Source organism: Panthera onca, chromosome E3, assembly GCF_046562875.1.
Source record: "Panthera onca isolate mPanOnc1 chromosome E3, mPanOnc1 haplotype 2, whole genome shotgun sequence".
Lineage (NCBI taxonomy): Eukaryota > Metazoa > Chordata > Mammalia > Carnivora > Felidae > Panthera > Panthera onca.
In genome coordinates this window covers 5,886,185-5,904,536 of record NC_138354.1, presented here as the reverse complement: position 1 = coordinate 5,904,536, position 18,352 = coordinate 5,886,185, and the positions used below count along the sequence as shown (strand labels likewise).

General features: G+C 53.2%; 1 protein-coding gene across 1 annotated transcript; it reads right to left on the bottom strand.

Annotated features, from left to right (window-relative positions):
• Positions 1-3,678: 3,678 nt before the first annotated feature.
• Positions 3,679-14,554, bottom strand: NPTX2 (neuronal pentraxin 2). The gene is made up of 5 exons (XM_060649515.3): positions 13,922-14,554; positions 12,132-12,348; positions 7,931-8,175; positions 6,063-6,242; positions 3,679-5,132 (listed from the first exon to the last, which is right to left on the bottom strand). Exons 1-5 carry the CDS (start codon positions 14,345-14,347, stop codon positions 4,905-4,907), a joined length of 1,296 nt encoding a protein of 431 aa, XP_060505498.1. The 5' UTR covers positions 14,348-14,554; the 3' UTR covers positions 3,679-4,904.
• Between the last annotated feature and the right edge of the window lie 3,798 nt (positions 14,555-18,352).

Here is an 18,352-nt window from a genome sequence, read left to right as displayed (position 1 = left end):
GACGTGGGGCTCTAACTCACAAACCACCAGATCATGACCTGAGCCAAAGGTGGACGCCCAACCGACTGAGCCACCCAGGCACCCCTATAGTTCTAATTCTTAAATGTGGGCTCTTTCATCTATTTTGAATTAATTTTTATATTATGGTGTGAGGCAGAAATCCAGCTTCATTATTCCCCCCGTGTGGATATCTAGCTATCCCAGCAGGATTTGTTGAAAAGACTCTTCTTCCCCCACTGACTGGTCGTGGCATTTCTGTCAAAAATCAACTGACCATAAAAGTATAGGTTTATTTCTGGACTCTGAAACCCTTCCATTAAACCATACATCTGTCCCTAAGCCAGGACCATACAGTCTTGTTACTATAGCTTTGTAGTCAGTTTTGAAATCAAGTAGGAGTCTTCCAACTTTTGTTCTTTATTTTCAATATTGTTTTGGCTATTCTGGGTCTCTTGCATTTTTTTTAACGTTTATGTATTTTTGAGAGAGAGAGAGAGAGAGAGAGAGACAGAGTGTGAGCGGGGGCAGAGAGAGAGACAGGGAGAAACAGAGTCAGAAGCAGGCTCCAGGCTCTGAGCTGTCAGCACAGAGCCCGGCTCAGGGCTCAAACTCACAAACCATGAGATCATAACCTGAGTTGAAGTCGGACGCTTAACTGACTGAGACACCTGGGATTGGGATTGGGATTGGGATTGGGATTGGCCTGCCAATTTCTGGAAAAAGTCAAGTTGGTTTTTAATAGGGATGGTGTTAAATCTGCCCATCCAGTTGGCGGGTACTGTCATTGCAAGGAAATCCTCTGACTCCATTTTTTGATGTCTGCCTTTCCCTCCCTCTTCCTCCCTGCCCCACACCTGGGCAAACTGATGAGAGAGCCCAGGTGCTCTCTCCCTTGGTGCAGGTGAGAAGTTCAAACTATACACGGACACCTCACCCCAGTCCCACCCTCTAACCATTGTAAAAACCCCAAGCCAGTGTCCTTTCCCTGTCCTCAAGCCAACTGCACACCAGCTTGGGAGTCACTGTTACGGATTTAGCTGACTTGCATCAGAAGTTTAGGTAAGTGGCATTTTAGACAGGAACGTGGGGTTGGTTCTCTCCTTAAAGTGGCCCTGGGTCATATGCCTTGGCCGACACTTAACTGTGTGTCGCAGACTGAATCCTGTGTCTTGATGCAATTATAGCAGATCATTGTCCTGCTGCTCTCACTGCAAAGCCCCCTAAACCTCGGTTAAATTCCTAATAACTGTTTGGTAAACTGAAGGCCATCCCATCTTGGGCATTGCCAAAAAATGGCTATTGTCTCTCAGTATCCTCAACATTAAAACAAGCCTAACCTCTTCTAGGACTTTCTTGGGTTCTGGAAGCAGTGCAATCTGCATTTACAGACTTTATTAAGCTCACTTGTGCTGTTACTTGCAAATCGCCCACCTCAAGTGGGGCCCCCACAATAAAAGGCTCTAGAATCTGTCCAAATTGCAATGCAACGAGCATTCCCAACAGTGCCCCCAGAGGGTGCTTCACTACAGAGGCTTCAGCAATCCCCTCTGACGCCTCCCAGAGCCTGTGGACCACTCTAAGTTACTCATGGGCTTCTAATACAAGAGATTCCTTGGCCTCATGCTACATGCCATTAGAGCAGCAATTGCTGGTTGCATACTATGTGATTCTGGAAACAGTCGCTGTCACAGGCCCTGGCCTGAGGCCTCCCATGCCCAGCTGTCCATATGTCTTGGGCCATGAAAGCCAACATCCCAGCAACAAGCTCAGCACAGTCACCAAGGCCTTTTTGCTACATAACAGAGCTAATCTTGGACCCTCTGGCATAGCTCATCTGCAGCAGAGGGTGGCCTTCCTTGTCCTCAGTCCCCTGCCAGATGCCTTGGTGCTGGAGGACGTCACCCTGCTCCCAGACCCCTTGGCCACCTGAGGAGCCCCTTGCCATCAGCTAAGGAAACAGCAAAGGGAGTCCTCACATTTTTCAGATGGTATTACCACCATGATACCTGCTAGTGTTCCTCGGGGAGTTAATGTTTTTTATCCCTCACCCAGGATGTTCCTGAAGGATAGTAGGACCCAAGGGTCAGCACAACTGGCCAAACTTCAGAGAGTAATCTTAGCACTAGCGGCCCTGGCCAACAACTGACCCATCCGTACATCTTTAGATTCTTGAACCAGGTTGCCCCTTTGGGGGTAAAGAACTCTGGGAATGTCCTGTCCCACAGATACCCAAAATATAAATCAAGATCACACGAGTCTCTCTACTTATGAAAGCCACAATGCAAGACCTCACCAAGATACTGGTCTCCTACACAGTTCTAGATATTATTGACAGGGGTCGAGATACTCACCGTACCTCTCAAGATACACAATTCTGGGCCCCCGAACAGGCATTCGACAGGACTCTTACCTCCAGAATTCTTACCAGCCTCAAGCTACAGACCTCACAACGACTTACACAAGTTCAAATCTAATTAAATGCAACATGGTGCATTTCAGGCATCGAACATCTGAGGTGCGCTGTAATCACGTGTCTGTCTACGCTTTCTGATGTTTGACTGCTGACAGCGCTTAAGCCTCACTTCTCCCTCTTTCCCCACATCTGGACAAGTAACAGGAGAGCCTAAATTCCTCTTCCTTTGACACCAGTGAGGTGTGTTAACTACACAGAAGAATCATCGCTCTGGCCCTACCCACTAGCCACCATAAAAAAACCAAGCCAGTTTTTTTCTCTGTTCTCTCAAGCCATTTTCGGACCCATGTGGGTACCACCATGATCTCCCCCATTCGGTTATTAGTCTCATGATCTAATAAACCTTTTCGTGCCCTCTCAGGGGTATGTGAGTGTCATCGGACTTGACATCTGAACCAAATTTTTCCCACCACGTGTCCACAATGGCAATCTTGACAATATTAGTTCTTCTGATCTATAAACACAGATACGTTTTCATGTATTTAGATTCTCTTTGATTTCCCTCTATAATTTTCTATCAAAAAAAAAAGAAAAAAAAATAATCGTGTTCTGTAGTTTTTCAGTGTACAGATGGTCCCTGACTCACAAGTTTTCGACTTCACAATGACATGAAAGCAACACACGTTCAGTAGAAACGGTTTCGAGTTTTGATATTTGATTCTTCCTGGGCGAGCGATAAGCAGTACACGATACTCGTGATGCTGGGTGGCTGGGTGAGCCACGGCTCCCGGTCAACCACGCCATCGCGGGGGTAATCACGGCAGGGGCAGGGCCTCCAGGGTCTCAGGACTGCTTGACCCCCAGCTCTGCCCTTAACCAGCCGTGTGACCCAAGTCACCGTTCAACTGTTCCACGTAGTCACCTATGATTGGGATTCACTTTCAGGGGGTTGTTAGGAGGGGTAAGTGAGACATCTGGTGAGCACACACAGAGTGGGTGGTGAGCAGGGGTCATGCCTGGGACGGGTTGCTCAGGGACCTCTAGGTAAGCTCGATTCCTGGTTGAGAGAACGGGGGGCCGACTGGAGGCGGGGAGGCAGGGCAGAGCCCGTGGGGCGTCCGCAGTCCGCGCCTGGCACCGAGGAGGGAAGGGGTCAGTGCTGCACCTCGGCGCCCCCAGGTCCGACAGACACACAGGCCCCGGACGTGCCGACTGTGGCAAAGCCCCACCCCCACCCCCAGACCTGGAGCAAACAGACACGGAGGCATCTTCCAGTGCACTTTAATCAGAATTCCATCATCCGAAGAGTTCTCATAGCATACAATGTTGGGATGGGCATGTCAGCTTGGGCCTACAAATGGAATTTCCACAATTCGCACTTGAAACATGTATGAAAAATAAAATATATAATATTTAACTTTATAAATTTCCCCCACTTTACCACTTTGTCTTTAAAATAAATTACTATCCTCTGTCCAACAAATTAAGCAGCCTGGAGTCACTAAGCAACTATCGGCCGAATGACTTCCTTTTCCTGAAGAAGTTCTGGGGGAAATCCTTGAGACAGTCCACAGCTTATAGCAATCAACGTGAATGAAAACTAGCACATTCCTCACAGTGGGGCGAAACATCAAAAATGGGAGCCTGCTAATAATGGCTGTTCTTTTCTGTTAGGAAAAAAAATGAAATCCCCCTGACCACACCGGATGGTTGTAGAAGCTGCAACTGAACGTTTGGCACCAGAGGAGTGAAGAGGCTTTTCAGAGAAGCCATTCCCAGCGATGATCCCATCAAAGCATCGGTCGGAGGGAGAGGTGACAGAGGGGGATGGAAGGCTGCCGCGGCCCTTCTCCAGAACGCCCTTCTGAGTTCCAGCTCCCAGCCCCCTCTAGAGGCAGTGACGCCCCCTCCACCTTCGAGAAGGCAGGGCATTGTCTGGGCAGCCTGCCTTCCTCAAGCTCAAGGGTTCCTTACAGCGGAAAGAACACCAAGAGAAAGCCCTTCCGCGGGTGGTGGGGGCTGCTTTGCTGCGTGCTCGGCGGACAGCAGGATACACTCGATACATAAGGGACACAGATACTCGGGTGGGATGGCCACACGGCCTCAAAAGGGGACAGACAGAAGGCGCACGTGAGACACCACGGATCCGGGAGGGTGGGCAAGGCTGTGATTCACTAGCAACTGTAGGGGCTCTGAACAGGGCCCCGAAGACCTTGATCCCCCCCACCCCCAGCAGGAAGTCAGGTATCTTCCCACCTGCAACTCAGGGCCTCTTCCCTACTCGACACAACAAAATCTTGGGAAGGAACAAAGAATCCAGTGACAGGTGCTGCCACAGAGCCTCAGTCTTAGAGATTCCCTGGGAACAAGCTTTGGGGGCCCCAGGCCACTGTGGCAGGGGCTCTATACACAGTTTAATTGGGGGAGCAGGTGGCCTTGCACTTCCGACAGGAGACACCAGCCCCAGACCCCTAGACAGAGGAGAAGGTAGCTACAAGTCAAGGAGACGCTCCTCACAGGTCTCCACGGGCCACTTTGAAGCCCCTCCAAACACATCAACGTTGTTGTCCACCCAGGGTATGATGTTGCCTGGCATGTTTGTGGAGCAGTTGGCGATGTTGACAATTTCTTGTGCGCGAAGGACGCGGTCCCATATGTTGAACTGGCTGAGCTCCCCCACAAATGCCTGTGTGGCATCGAACCTGCCCCCAACAGTGTCCTGGGAAGGGGGGGAACAGAACCACATCGGCACAGGTTCAGAAAGCAAACGTGCCCGCTAAATCTCCAGGGATGTAATGGCCTTGGGAAGAGGTGCAGAGTGAGGAGGGAGAGGGGGAGACTGAAGCATTTTCCTGACTCCCCCAACTCTGACCTCACCCCCTCCCTGACCCGATTCCTGCACGTTCCAGACCTCTAGGACAAGCCAAACTACCCCGAGGCTACAGTGGAAAGACACTGGCCCAAAGTCCCAAAGCTAACACTAGACCCGGGTCTCCAGACTCCCAGCCCTTCCCAGAGGGGAAGTCACAGGGTAGTGAGGCAGGGAGTGGGCCAAGGATGGGCCCAGACTCAAAGCTCTCAAAGGAACTGGTCTCTACTCCCTGGCTTTCAGCAAACCTCAAACACAGACCCAAACGTCAACTCTTATCTGCCCAAGAGCAGACAAGCAACTTAGATTTCCTCTGTCTCAGGGAGTAAGGACAGCCTCTGAGGTCACGTTCCCACCCCTAGCTCCCCCGAGGGGCTGAGCATCACACAGGCATGCCCCACGACACTGAGCCAGCAGCTCCCGGAAGATGCCATATCAGCCCCGGGCACCCTGAATCAGTGCTGTGCCCAGAAGAGGTCAAACGTCTAGAGAGAGAACCCATGGTCACTCCATGGCAGCATGAGCTCAGGGACACTCCTGCCCACCTACGGTGGACTCCATTCTGGAATCTATCTGGACCCACCATACCACAACCGGGTCCCCCCGCCCCTGGCCCCTCAGGCCACAAGACAGAATGGACCCAAGTGGCCATCACACCACAGTGGCCAGGTGTGGCAGGCTGACAGCTGGGCAGGTTGCAGGGGTAGGGGGCAGCCTGCAGGCGCGGCCTCGTGATGCGTGGCTGGCCAGCACACCCCATCCTGCATCCCCTGCACCTACCTGTTCTTGCCCAAGGATCAGCACCCCCCCTGGCTTGATAGGGTGCCAGGGGGCCAGGTTCTCCCCCGTGCCGAGTTTCTCTCCATCCTGGAAAGCTTCCCACATGCCATCCCGTGTTGTCCAAGTGATACAGATGTGGTGCCACTTGCCGTCACTGACGAACAGGGGCAGCTGTGCAACCTGTAGGCAGCAACATGCAGGTAAGGGCCCCCCAAGGGTTTCCCAGGAGTCTGACGCGCACAGGGACCAGAGATCATGCTGCTCCCAGCTGGTTACCCCTTCTCTGCTATGTGGGAAACAGGGCCTTGGTCTGTGTGTGCGAAACACAGACACTCAAGAGGAAAGAGACAGCCTGGGGACATGCCCCTGCCCCCAGGGTGGCCCTGCTTGCAACTGGACACCTTCAGTCCCCGGCTTGGCTGAGAATCTGGGACACTGTGCAGACCAAGCAGATGTGAAGAATCAGCCCCCGCCTGGCCACACTCAGCCCAAATGCCTCGTGCTGAAGAACCTGAAGGAATCTTTGGAAAACAATCAGACTAGGCATCTACACTCGAGGCAGGGTCTCAAATTCTATCACGGCACTTGGGGACTGTGTGTGTCCTCCTGTGCAGAAAACCAAAGGCCTACAATTACGTGGGAGAGTGTGCTGGGGAGGGGGGGGGGGGGAGGATGCACATTCAGACCCCCATACAGAACCAGGGGAAGGGCATTTCTGACCCACGTGGTCGCCTGGGAGCATCCTGTGAGCACCACAGACCAGCCCAACCAGGAACTGTCCTGTTGTTACTGCTGGTATCCTAGCAACCTGGCGCTTCCTCCTGGGAATTGGCTGTTTACATGCCACCGAACCCAAAAGGAAAACAAGGTTCTGGGCCCTCCTGTGTCCAAGAGCGTTATTTAGAACAATTAATCCCTGGCTCAGGAACATGGTCACCGTGAGACGGAGCCTGGCAGGGAGATTCCACGCCATTTCCCACTTACACAAACCCCACCCAGGGCAGTTCGGTAATAAAAGCAGGGTAAGGGGCCAGGGTAGAGGCAGCAGGGAGCCGGAGAGGCCATTCAAGTGCTCAGCTCCAGCAAGGATGTGAGGACACATTTTTGGCTATGTTGAGTCTGCCTTCAGAATGGAAGTTTAAGTGGGGCTCCTAGAGGTCTCACAGATGCCCAGAGCCAAGTTCTTGAGGAGATCATGCTCTTGAACGATGAGACCAGCCCGTCTATTAAAAAAGGATATTTACTCTACAAAAGGCAATACTATAGGGGCAGAGAACAGATCAGTGGTTGCCATGGGCTGGGGTAGGGGCAGAAGCTAATTACACAGGGGAATGAGGAAATTGTGTGTGTGTGTGTGTGGGGGGGAGTGATGGAACGCTTTCATATTTTACTTGCGGTCACACAACTGCATGCATTTGTCGAAAGTGGTCGAACTGTATGCTAAAAACTCTCGGTCTTACTGTATGTAAATTATATCTCAATAAACCACCCCCAAAAGATATGCTGAGAAGTATCCTCCACAGAGAAAGACACACACACACTTCCCCTCCCCTAATCAGCATGGCCCTGGAGAACAGCCCTCACTGACTGGCCCAAGGGCCAGTGACGATTCAGGCTGGCCCACAGAGACCTCAGCTCTGTTCCCTCGATGACCTCTGGCCTGGACCCTGAGATGCTTCTAGGCCAGACTCCCACCTTGGATCTCCACCAGCCATAGCCGCCCGCCCCTGCTGCCCTAGGCCGGGCTGAGTCTGTGCAGAGCTATCACCATTTGGAGGAGGACAGCCCTACAGCAGCTGGCTGTCAGACTCTGCAGCACCCTGACCGTTGCCGTGATGGGAGAAGGTGGCAGTCTAAGCAGGCCTCACCTTGTCGTTGATGAGCAGCTCAATGGGGTTGTTACCCCACTCTATCAGCACAATCTCATTGGCCTGCCCAGGCACCGCGTAAGAAAACGGGGTGCCGATGCCCGGCAAGGCGCTAGATCGCAGCCACAGGCAGATGGTGAAGGCATACAGTTCAGGCAGCGTCTTCTTGATCTTGCCGTATAGGTAGTTTGTGCGGAGGGGGAGGGACACTTTGAACGCATCAGGAGACTTGAACGCACTGTTGCCTAGGGGGGTGGAGAAGAGAGGCCGCGGGGCGTTAGCCTGCTCCCCGCTGGTGCAGCCCAGAGCGACTGCTCTCCTGGACCCCCACTTCCCCCAGACTGGTCCCTTGAGCCCCAGAGCACCTGCTACTGGGAAGCCGCTGTTCAAAGTTCTACAACCCAGGAGTAAACAAGAACCTCCCTGCTCCTAAAAGCTGGAGGAAGGAGGAAAGCTGGATTTAATTTTCTGGTTAGAGGCGCCTGGGTGGCTCAGTTGGTTGAGCGTCTGACTTTGGCCCAGGTCATGATCTCACAGTTCATGGATTCAAACCCCACATCGGGCTCTGTGCTGAGAGCTCGGAGCCTGGAACCTCCTTCAGATTCTGTCTCCCACTCTCTCTGCCCCTCCCCCACTCGTGCTCTATCTCTGTCTCTCTCGCAAAAACAAACATTTAACAAAAATAATTTTCTGATTAAATTAAGCCAGAAAACCCTTCCTCAGCTATTTTCTTGAAATCCCGGCTCCTTCAGCAAGGGCGGGGTTGGAACCCTGATGGACTTGGAGGCGGGAAGTCTTAACAGGGACCTGGGCACTCAGTGGACACTTGTCAAGTCCCTGTCACTTCTCACCCTAAAGAATCACTGCCACCCAGGCAAAGGAGTCCACGGCCATGTTTGGACACTATAACTTAATTTAGAAGTGGCTTTTTGGACTAAATCCCTGACACGGACCACCTTGCTCATGATTTGCCCTTTCCTCAAGAGAAGACTGCATCTGTTGACCATTTCCTGCGGTTTGGAACCAGTGGGAGGCAGAGAAATACGGAGGTTTACCTCCCCGCTGAGGTTAGGCACACCTCGCCAGAGCCTGGAGACTTTGGGGCCCACCTGGGACTGATGAGGACCCCCTGACTGTCCCCATGTAAATGGGGTTTCCAAAATCTTTGAAAGCAACTGGTACTCTTCACGGGGTCTAAGTAATTTCCAACAGTTTTGATTTAATCCCAAAATTAACAACAGAAATAAATACATGGAAGGCAAGACCCGGTCTCTGGTTATCACAGATTCTGAAGTTTGTGGGGTACCACCCAACCCTGTGAGTTGTCAGGGCAAAACCTTCCCTCTTATTTGGGCACTAGATGCTGCCAGGGAAGGAGTCCGAACACCCTTCGCTCATTTGACAAGTATTTATTAGACATCCGCGAGGGGCCAGAAGGACTCCGTCACCATGAGAAACAGCCAGGATCTCTGGACCCAAAACCGATGGAGCCAAACTGCCTGTGTCTCTGGTGGATGAATCAGCCCCTTCTGTAGAACGCAAGCCAGAATGGATGAGCCCTTCTCCACTACAATGCCCCCAATTCATTTGTGTTCATAGTATATAACGCATAAGAAGCTCTTTGGTGCCGTGGTGTGAACCATAGAACCAAGGAAGACCTGAACAGAAAGGCAACAGGGCTCAGCATTGCCCTTTCAACCTCTCCAGAACAGGCGGCAGAGAAACACTAGACTCTGGGTCTCATGGGTACTATTTACTCGGATCGGCTGATTGTGCAGTCTTGCCTCATCCGTCCTGACCTCCCAGGCCTCGGGGCTGCTAAGCACCTGGTGAGGGCTGGCAAGACCTGGTCACCTGGGGAAGGTGAGGGGGCCCCCGGCAGGGCATAGGCTGGGGCTCACCCCGTGTTAGGCTGAAGCAAAATCAAGAGACTACAAAGCCCCAACTCCTGATTTTGCAGGTTGTGTAGCCGAGACACCAAGGCTCAGAGGAGCGAGATGACTTACCCCTCAGTCACACAGCTAATGAATGACAGAGCAGGGAGTGGCAGTCCTCCCTCAACCACGTGCAGCCCCTAGTATTTAGTCTGCAAACGGCCCTGTTCTTCACGAACGCATGGTTATCTAATAAAGAGAAATGGCTTCTATCCCGGCAGGTGGGCAGGCTTGCTGATTTAATAAGGCTCAGTGTCGGTAATATCGTTAGCTAGGTGACAACAGATAGGTTTAATTAGACCTGGGAGAGCCGAGGGGCAGAGGAGGGGGCCCACACCCTGAAAGCTGGTGCCCTCTATATCAAACAGCTTGGAGGTTCAGAGGAAACTTAGTTAAAACCAATTAAGGCATTAAAAGGCCTGACCAATAAATCAGAGGCTGCAGGTGGCAGACAAGTGAAAACGGGTGGGGGCAGTGGGAGCCAAAGAGAGAAGTGTTCTTCCCAGTGGCAAGGTTTACCCAGACTCTGAGGCGGGCTGTGCCTGGCTGGCTGGCCCCCACTCTGGAAGCCCCTGCAGACGAGCAGGTCCCACAACAAAGAAAATGAGCATCTGTGGGTCCAGGGGCCACTCAGGGTTGGACGCTCACCACTGGGCTCTGGGGAGGCTGCTGCTCAACAGGGCTAGAGCCCACACACTACTCTAGGCTACAGCCTCCAAGCCTCTCATCTGCGGGGGTCACCACCAAGTTCAACCCCAGCTCTGCAATCTGCTGGACACGTGGATGCAGGTATCTGATTCGGTCTCTCATCCATCACTAATACCTACCTCATAGGGTTGTTGCAAGGGTCACAGAATGTGGAAGTCACAGCCTAGTGTCTGGCCCAGAACAGGCACTTAATGGGCAGGAGATGATGGACCGAGGGCCAGAGACCCCCTAAGCCCCCTACTTTGCACATGCTTGAGGTCCATTTCCTCGGGGCTCAGCAGGATGCTCTGAAGAACACGTTATATTTTCCACTCGCGGTCTATCTGGGGACTGGGAGTTTATCTACCCCTTTAGACTGACCACAAACAGGACAGATACAAACTCAAAGTTACCCAGGAGACAAACTGGTCAGCAAATGACCACTTTCCTCGAAAGACTCATCCCCGAACCGGGTGGAGCACACAGAAGAATTCTAGAGTCTAGGTCCTGGGGGCCCTACAGGAAGGCCAGTCAGGGGCCCTGGCCTGCAGAACTGGGCTCCAGCTAGGACATGGCCCTCCTTTCTGTGCCAGAAGAGCTCCGAGGGCTTCTGCAGAACTTACGTACTGAGGGTGTGGGTGCTGGAACGAGGCTGGGGATGGGAGGGACGGTGACAAAGCGGCAGCTCCCGTGTGGCCAAGGCCCAGGCCCCACCTCGGTCCCCTCCCCCCCCCCCCCCCCCCCAACACACCTCTGGCTGAAAGCTTTGGAGCATTTTTCTCACTGGTGTCACGGGTGTAAGAGAAGTCCCGTCTCACCGGTGTGACGTGTTCAGCACACTGCCTGGCACTACTCCACACTAACTCGGCAGCCTTCTATCGACCTACATCCTTGTAGCAACTTGGCCACCGTGCCTGGCAAGCTACACAGCGTATCCGTGCATAACGCCAGTGGGCCAGGGTTGGGGCTGATTCCTGGCAGGACCATCCTCAATCACACTTATTATTTGTTCAGCCAGCCACAGGCCATCCCCACGCAGTGCCCCATCACTGCAGACACTCTGGGTCCAACTGCAAGGGATGGAAACCAGGCCGCTCCCAGGAGCCATCGGCGCCTTCAGTCTCCACCAAGTCGGAAGGCGTGTCAACGAGGCTGTGAAGCCGGGCAACCTTCAGGCAGAAACCCTAAACCCCTGTGCACCAGGAGCGACGCCTCAAGTTGAAAGAGACCCCGTTTCATTTGAGAAATGGAGAAGGCAAAGTGGAGCGCTGCTGGAATGGTAAAGAATCCCGTGGTTTTCCGCACGTAGGACGGGCAGGTTTGGGGACGATGTGGGAGGAGCAGCCCCAGAGCCAAGCGCAGAAAGAGTCAGCAGGCAGAGGGGTCTGGAAGCCACCACTCCCTCAAGGGCCCTAGTGGCCTGATGTGTAAATGGGGAAGACCGCTGCTGCGGGGCCAGCCTCTCTGCCCCGCTTGGAGCCCAGCCGCCCTTACCCTGCAGCCAAACACCTAGGCGGTGGGGTGGAGGGCTGGGAGGGACGTCAGCCAGAGGGCGACAGAGGAGCCGGCCAAGAACTCACCTCGCTCCAGCTCAGTCACCCTCAGCAGCAGAGCGTTCAGCGCGCTCTCAGTCTTCTGCCGGTGAGCGGAGGTCTCATTGTGAAGCAGGGACTTCTCGTCCTCCAGCTCGGCCACCTTGCGCAGCAGCTGACTCTCCAGCTCCCCCAGTCGCCGCTGGAGGACCTCTCGGAAGTCGCCGGGCAGCACCGCGGTGGACACGTTCACTCGGAGCTGGTGCTTCCAGTTGGGGAGAGGGACGCGTGAAGAAGTATTAAGGCCATTTAGACAGAAATTGTGAAACGCAGCTCTAAAAGCCCAACCACACGGGGAGAAGCTTCCCAAACGGGAGTGTTAAACCGTGCCAAGGGGCGCACTTCACTGATGCTTTTTTTCTTCTTTTGTATGGAAAGGATTTCAAAGTCAAACAAGAATTACCTTGCTGCAATATCTGAAACTCAGGAATTTCATTTTTCTCTCTCAGAAAGCTGGTTTTCTCCTCTTGCTAAAAAGTCAAAATTTTAATCACTATCCACCATTCTTGGGTTAAGACTGCAACAGAGCTACGACTGAAAAAAAATTGCTTATCAAATGGTACTCAAAGCTGATGAGCCTTCATCTAGAAATGAAAACAGCTTCCAAATTCCCGTGTGGCAAAAAGGTGAATAACCATGCTTGCCAGAGATGTTACTGGAAAATGAGAGCTCTAAAACATGACACTTCTGAATTCCAGGAATCTCTGCTTTTAATGCTGTTTCTAAATCCTCACTTCCTCTTTATTCTACTCCTCTACCATCATGTTGGCTCTGGAGGCACACTGCCACTGCCTAGCCATGAATCCTTGGCAAGTTATGTACCCTCTCTCTAAAGCATTCCGAATTGTAAAATGCAGTCAGTAGGATCTGCCTCAAAGGACTGTTGTAAGGGTTAAAATTAGACAGCACGACTGGTGCATATTTAGTGACTAGAAACGTTCGCTGTTGTTAACCGCCATGAATCAGGGAACATACAGATGCTGAAAATACTGTATTTAGCCATCATGCCGCGGGAAATCCTCAAATAATTTTGCAATAATTACCACCTGTAATTGAAACCTAGTTTCCCTAATAAGTATTCTGGTAAACGTTTCCAACAGAAACATCCACGCTTCTTAAATAGGATTCTAAAGTGAAGATGAAGTTACATGAGAATTTCTTTCAAAGTTCCAAACTGCATACGCCTTCCAAGAAAGCACGGAGTAAGGCTCCTTCTCCTTTGGAAGGGCACCTCAGAAGGTCGCAATTTGTGGACAGTGTCTTTGAAGTTAACGGGGTTTCCTCCAAGGCGCGAACTGTGTGGCCCGTGACCCGCCCGCGATCGCCCCCGGCAAGACCCTCAGGTCTCCGCCCGCTCGGGTCCAGCACGAGCTGATTTCTAAAAGGAGAACACGGGACGCCCAGAGCAGCTGACCTCACGCGGCAGCCTCGTATCACCGGGCACAGCTTCTGGGAGCGCGTCCGGCTCCGAGGGACTCGGAGATCTACAAGAGGTTAGAGGTTCGCTCGCTGGAACCTCGGGAAGTGACTGTCCACCCGGCGGACAGTCCCGGCGAGCGGGGAGGGAGTTAACCCCTTCCTTCCAGCAGGAAGCGGGGTGGGGGCGGACTGAGAGCCACCCAAGTAAGTTGGCGAGCAGGACCGAGAAGCCCTCCCCTGACCCCAAGCGCAGCTCGCCCCGCGTCCGGGCCCGCCCAGGCTGGCAGCCAGGACCCTGCGCCCCGCCTCTGCCCCTCTCCTCGGATCCTCCCCCCACCAGAACCCCCGCACCCGGCTACCTCGAGGCTCTCCAGGCGGTCCTTGAGGGTCTGCAGCGAGCGGCTGAGCTGCTCCACGACGTGGCCGGGGTCCCGCGGTAGATCGCCCATGGTGTCCTTGCCCGCGGCCGCCCGGCCCGGCGCCTTGCCGCCCGCCAGCCCCTCGCAGCGCGCCAGCTTGCCCGTGAGCTCGCGGATGGCCTCGCGCTGCGCGCCCAGCGTCTCCTTCTGCTGCACGACGGTCTCGCGCAGCTGCAGCACCGCGGTCCGCAGCTCCTCCTCGGGGCTCAGCGCGCCGCCCTGCATGGGCATCGCGGGCAGCGGGCAGCCGGCGCGCGCCGCCTCCGGGGGCAGCGCGGTGCACACGAATCGGCTGCCGGGCGCCGGGCCGTCCTGGGCGCCGGCGGCCACGGCGAGCGCCACGCCGGCGGCCAGCAGCGCCAGCATCCCGCCGCCGCAACGCTCACTCCAGCATCTGCGGGCGAGCGGGAGGGCGCCGTCGGGGCGCGCGGCGGAGGCGCCTCCGCGGCGGGCTGCGGCCGGGCAAGCCGCTCGAGGGCAGCTAGAGCGCGGGAGCCGGTGGAACCGGCCGCCTAACACACCACGCTCGCTCCGCCCGGCGCAGCACTCTGCTCTTACCCGGCCCGCGCGCCCTTTCTTAAGCTGGGAGGGGAGAAGGCCCCGGCGCGTGGGGCGCAGCGCCGCGAGCTCTGATTGGTCCGGCTGGGCGCACGTCAGCGAGGGGGCGGGGCGGGGGCGCCTTCTCGCGGCTGGCGGGCGGGCCTGTGGGCCAGAGCCGGGGGCGCGAGCGCGGGGTCCCGGGGCCCCCAGCAAGGAAGAACTGAGGAAAAAGGGGGAAAAAACACTCTCGAGTGCCTTCGCGAGCCTTGGCCGGCGTGTCCAGGCGCCCCGAGGACCCACCCGAGGACGCAGGCGTCGCGGGCTGAAGAGAAGCCGGGAGCTTCCCCGGGGCGCCTTCTGGGTTTCCGGCGCGGCGCGAGGCCTCGCTCAGCGGCCACCGCCGCCCCCGTGGGGAGGGACCCCCGCCCCCCAAGTGAGGACAGTGAGGCGGAGCCCCAGGAGGAACTCGAACCCAAGGCTGCCGTCGAGAGACCCCTCCTCCCCCGCGGGCCTCGTGGGCTGCCCGGTGCGGGCCGCCGCGCCCGCGTCACCCGAAGGCGGGAAGGAGACGCACGACGGTCGCCCCCGTGCACGTCCACCCCCCCGGTCCCCACTCCCACCCGCCGCCTGCGGAAGACTTCTCAGGTCCGCGGGCACCGGAAACGCGCTGGATGCTGACTGCGCGGAGGGGGCGCCCGCACACCCTCGCGCGCGCGCGGCCCCCACCGGGGGGGCTGGAGTCACGAGGCCGCCCGCAGAGCCGTCGCGTGCGGGCCCGGCGACAGCCCAGCAGGTGGTGTGACCTTACTCAGCGAGGCCTGGGCTCCTTGGCTTCGTCGGAGCGCGGCCACGGAGATGGCACCGCGTAGTATACCGGGGCCCCACCCTTGCGAGCGGGCTGCCCGTAGATCCACTTTCCCAATTTGACGCCGCTGTCCGCTCGTTCTTGGAGAGCACAGCTTTGGACAGAAACCCCAAAAGGCAGGAGCAAATTTGTTTGAAAATCTTGGCTGTGGCGTGCAAACAAGTTCAGAGGGATTTTTGAGGCACAGCTACAGACTGAGCTGGTTTACTGCACATTATAAATGGAAACTTTTTTTTTCCTCCGTGTTTTTAAGAAATCCTGTTGCAAGGTCATTAATCACATTATCCATTATACCAGAAACAAATGGATTTGTCACTTGTGCACAGAAGCTGAGGTTGATGCTGAAAACAAATTGTATCAAAATAAATGAAATTATTATGATAATATAAAACAGACCGCAGTGATTAATCTCCAGAAACCAAATTTTGACCTGCTTTGCACTTCAAACAATAGCTTCTGTTATGTAAATAGTCGTGGGGTTTTCAAGGACAATGTTACTAAATTACGAGGAAAGTTCTATTCGTGGAAATCTCTTCATGGATAAACATTAGAGCCAGAAAATCTGTTCTCCACAACACCCAAAGCAGAGGACAATGGAAGTGATGATGGCTCAGGTAAGAATATAAGTTTGTAAGAAAGGTATGAGGTGGGGAGGAGGGAGACTGGGTAATGGGCTTATGCTGCTGCTGGTAGGGGTCACCAGGAGGCATCAGCGTCACCTAGTAAGCATGACCTTGAATGGGCTCATTCCTTCTACATCCTTACTTCAGCTCCTTGAAAACCCCCAAAGTTCCAGCGAGCCCACATATACACAGGCTGCAATAATGAAGGCAGTCAGGTTGCAAAACATGTTAAAAAATGTTATGTTTTAGATGATTCCATAAAGGCACCAAATCCAGACATGTTCAGAATGATCCAGGTAAGGATTTCGCTCTACAGTTTTCACTCCATAGGTTTGATGATTTTTCCTGAGACCAAAGTGGATCTTAATTGGATGTCAAAATAGAGTAATATAGCCTATATTGTTCCCATACATCCATTCTTGACGCACACCGATGACATTTACGTTCGCAACTACTTGAAATGGATGCTTGTTCCTTTAATAATTAAATAAAGTCAAGTGTATTTCCAGAATCCTAACTTTCTCATGAACAAAGAAAGCAGTGTGTAAGAAGGCATAAAAATAACAAAGCATATATCCGAAAATAATTATTCTTAAAGTTCTCAAAAGAGATTCCAGTACGGGAAATTGTCAGTGAAATTGCCAAAGCCTGGAGAGAGAGACCCAGGCATTTAAGATGTTATTTCCTTTGGAGGCAGTATAATTAGAGGGCTTAGTTCACAGGGTATATGCTATTTAGGGTTTGACTTTGGCTTGCTGGTGCAGCAGAGAGTCTGCTGGCTTAGGAACGGGGGAACTGAGTCCTCATGCCCACTCTGTCACTAGCTGAGTGGTTTGGGGCAAGTCATTCCTCTTCCCTGGACCTCAGTTTGCTGTGTATCAGGTAAGGAGCTTAGACTAGACTCTTCCAAAGACCCTTCTGGGGTCTGATAGTTTGGAAAAGAATCACAGTTCGGTGTGACGAACGTTCCGGAGCCTTGTCCTTTCTGTTTGTGTTACGAACCACCTGTAGCCCAGGAGGAGTATGGGAAGGCGGGGTGTTTGCATATCCGGCGGATAAACCTTCACACAAAGATGTGCCGTAGCTGTGGTTGAGACCTGCTCTCGGCAACGTGAAAGCTTGCCCTTGGTTTACTCACGGCACAATACTGTCTACCTGCAGGATCCCACACATGTGACTCATGCTGTCCATAAGGATGGTTATGCGAGTGGCTGAGACCAGGGCCCACAGATTTTCCTCCACTTGAAAAGTCGTGCCGATCCTGCCGCAGTGAATCAGCTCCACCTAATCTCTTCGTGTAACTGATGCTGCAGCATAGTAACCACCCACTCATTCACTATGTCTCCTGGCTCCCAGGTCAGCTGAGAGCCCAGTATGGACTTAAACCGTGTGCTGGAAATCCTGATGAGCTCATTCCGCCTCCATTTTATTGCCCCATCTGTTTGCTTCCCTTGTTCTTCTCACATGCATTTTTATCTTGGTCTTCTGGGAAATGTGCTAATTTCCACCACGGTGTCAGAGGATCCCATCTTATACTTTTCTTACATTTCCTCTTCTCTTTCTCGGTGCCACTTGGGAAGTCAGGAATGGGGGTGTGAGCTCAATAACAGAATCCAAGGACAGCTTTCTGTGAACATGACTCAGGAACTGTCCTCCCTACTGAATTTCAGTTGGGAGGGGAACTAAGAGTGTGTGTGATGTTTTGGGATGTTTTTGTTTTGTTTAATTTTTTTTCGATCGGACTCAGTGCAGATACAACAGAATTTGGAGGCTCCAGTGAATTGTAACAAATACTCTTTTATGCCTCAAATGCTAAGACCTTTTCAAGAGTGAATTTTTCACTAGACTGAACTGCATGGTAAAGTAGAACATGCTTGAGCTTTGGAGTCTTGTTTCAGCTCTTGTTTCGATCCTAGTTTTATAACTTGCCATTTGACCTTAAGAGGATAGCTTAACCTCCCTGAGCCTCATTTTTCTTATCTCTAACACCAAAGCTAAATTTACTGCAAAGTCTTATTGTCAGGCTTGAGTAAGATAATGTACATGAACGTGTTGGGCATATAACAGGTGCACAAAAGATGCTAACTGTCCTTTTTTTTCTCCTTTTCTCCACCGAATTTGGAGCTGAGTTATATGTTCTTTCAAAAACAAACTTAAATTTTTACCCCTTTATTTTCTACAATATCCATTTGGAATTAAAACAAGAATTCTTGAGAAAGAACAGGCCAACCTCTCTGGAGGAAAGAAAGGCAAGGTATGAGAACTCCAGGAAAATTTACTGGTGTCTCAACAAGAGAAAGTTATCCTATCCTCGTCTGTGTGTGTGTGTGTGTGTGTGTGTGT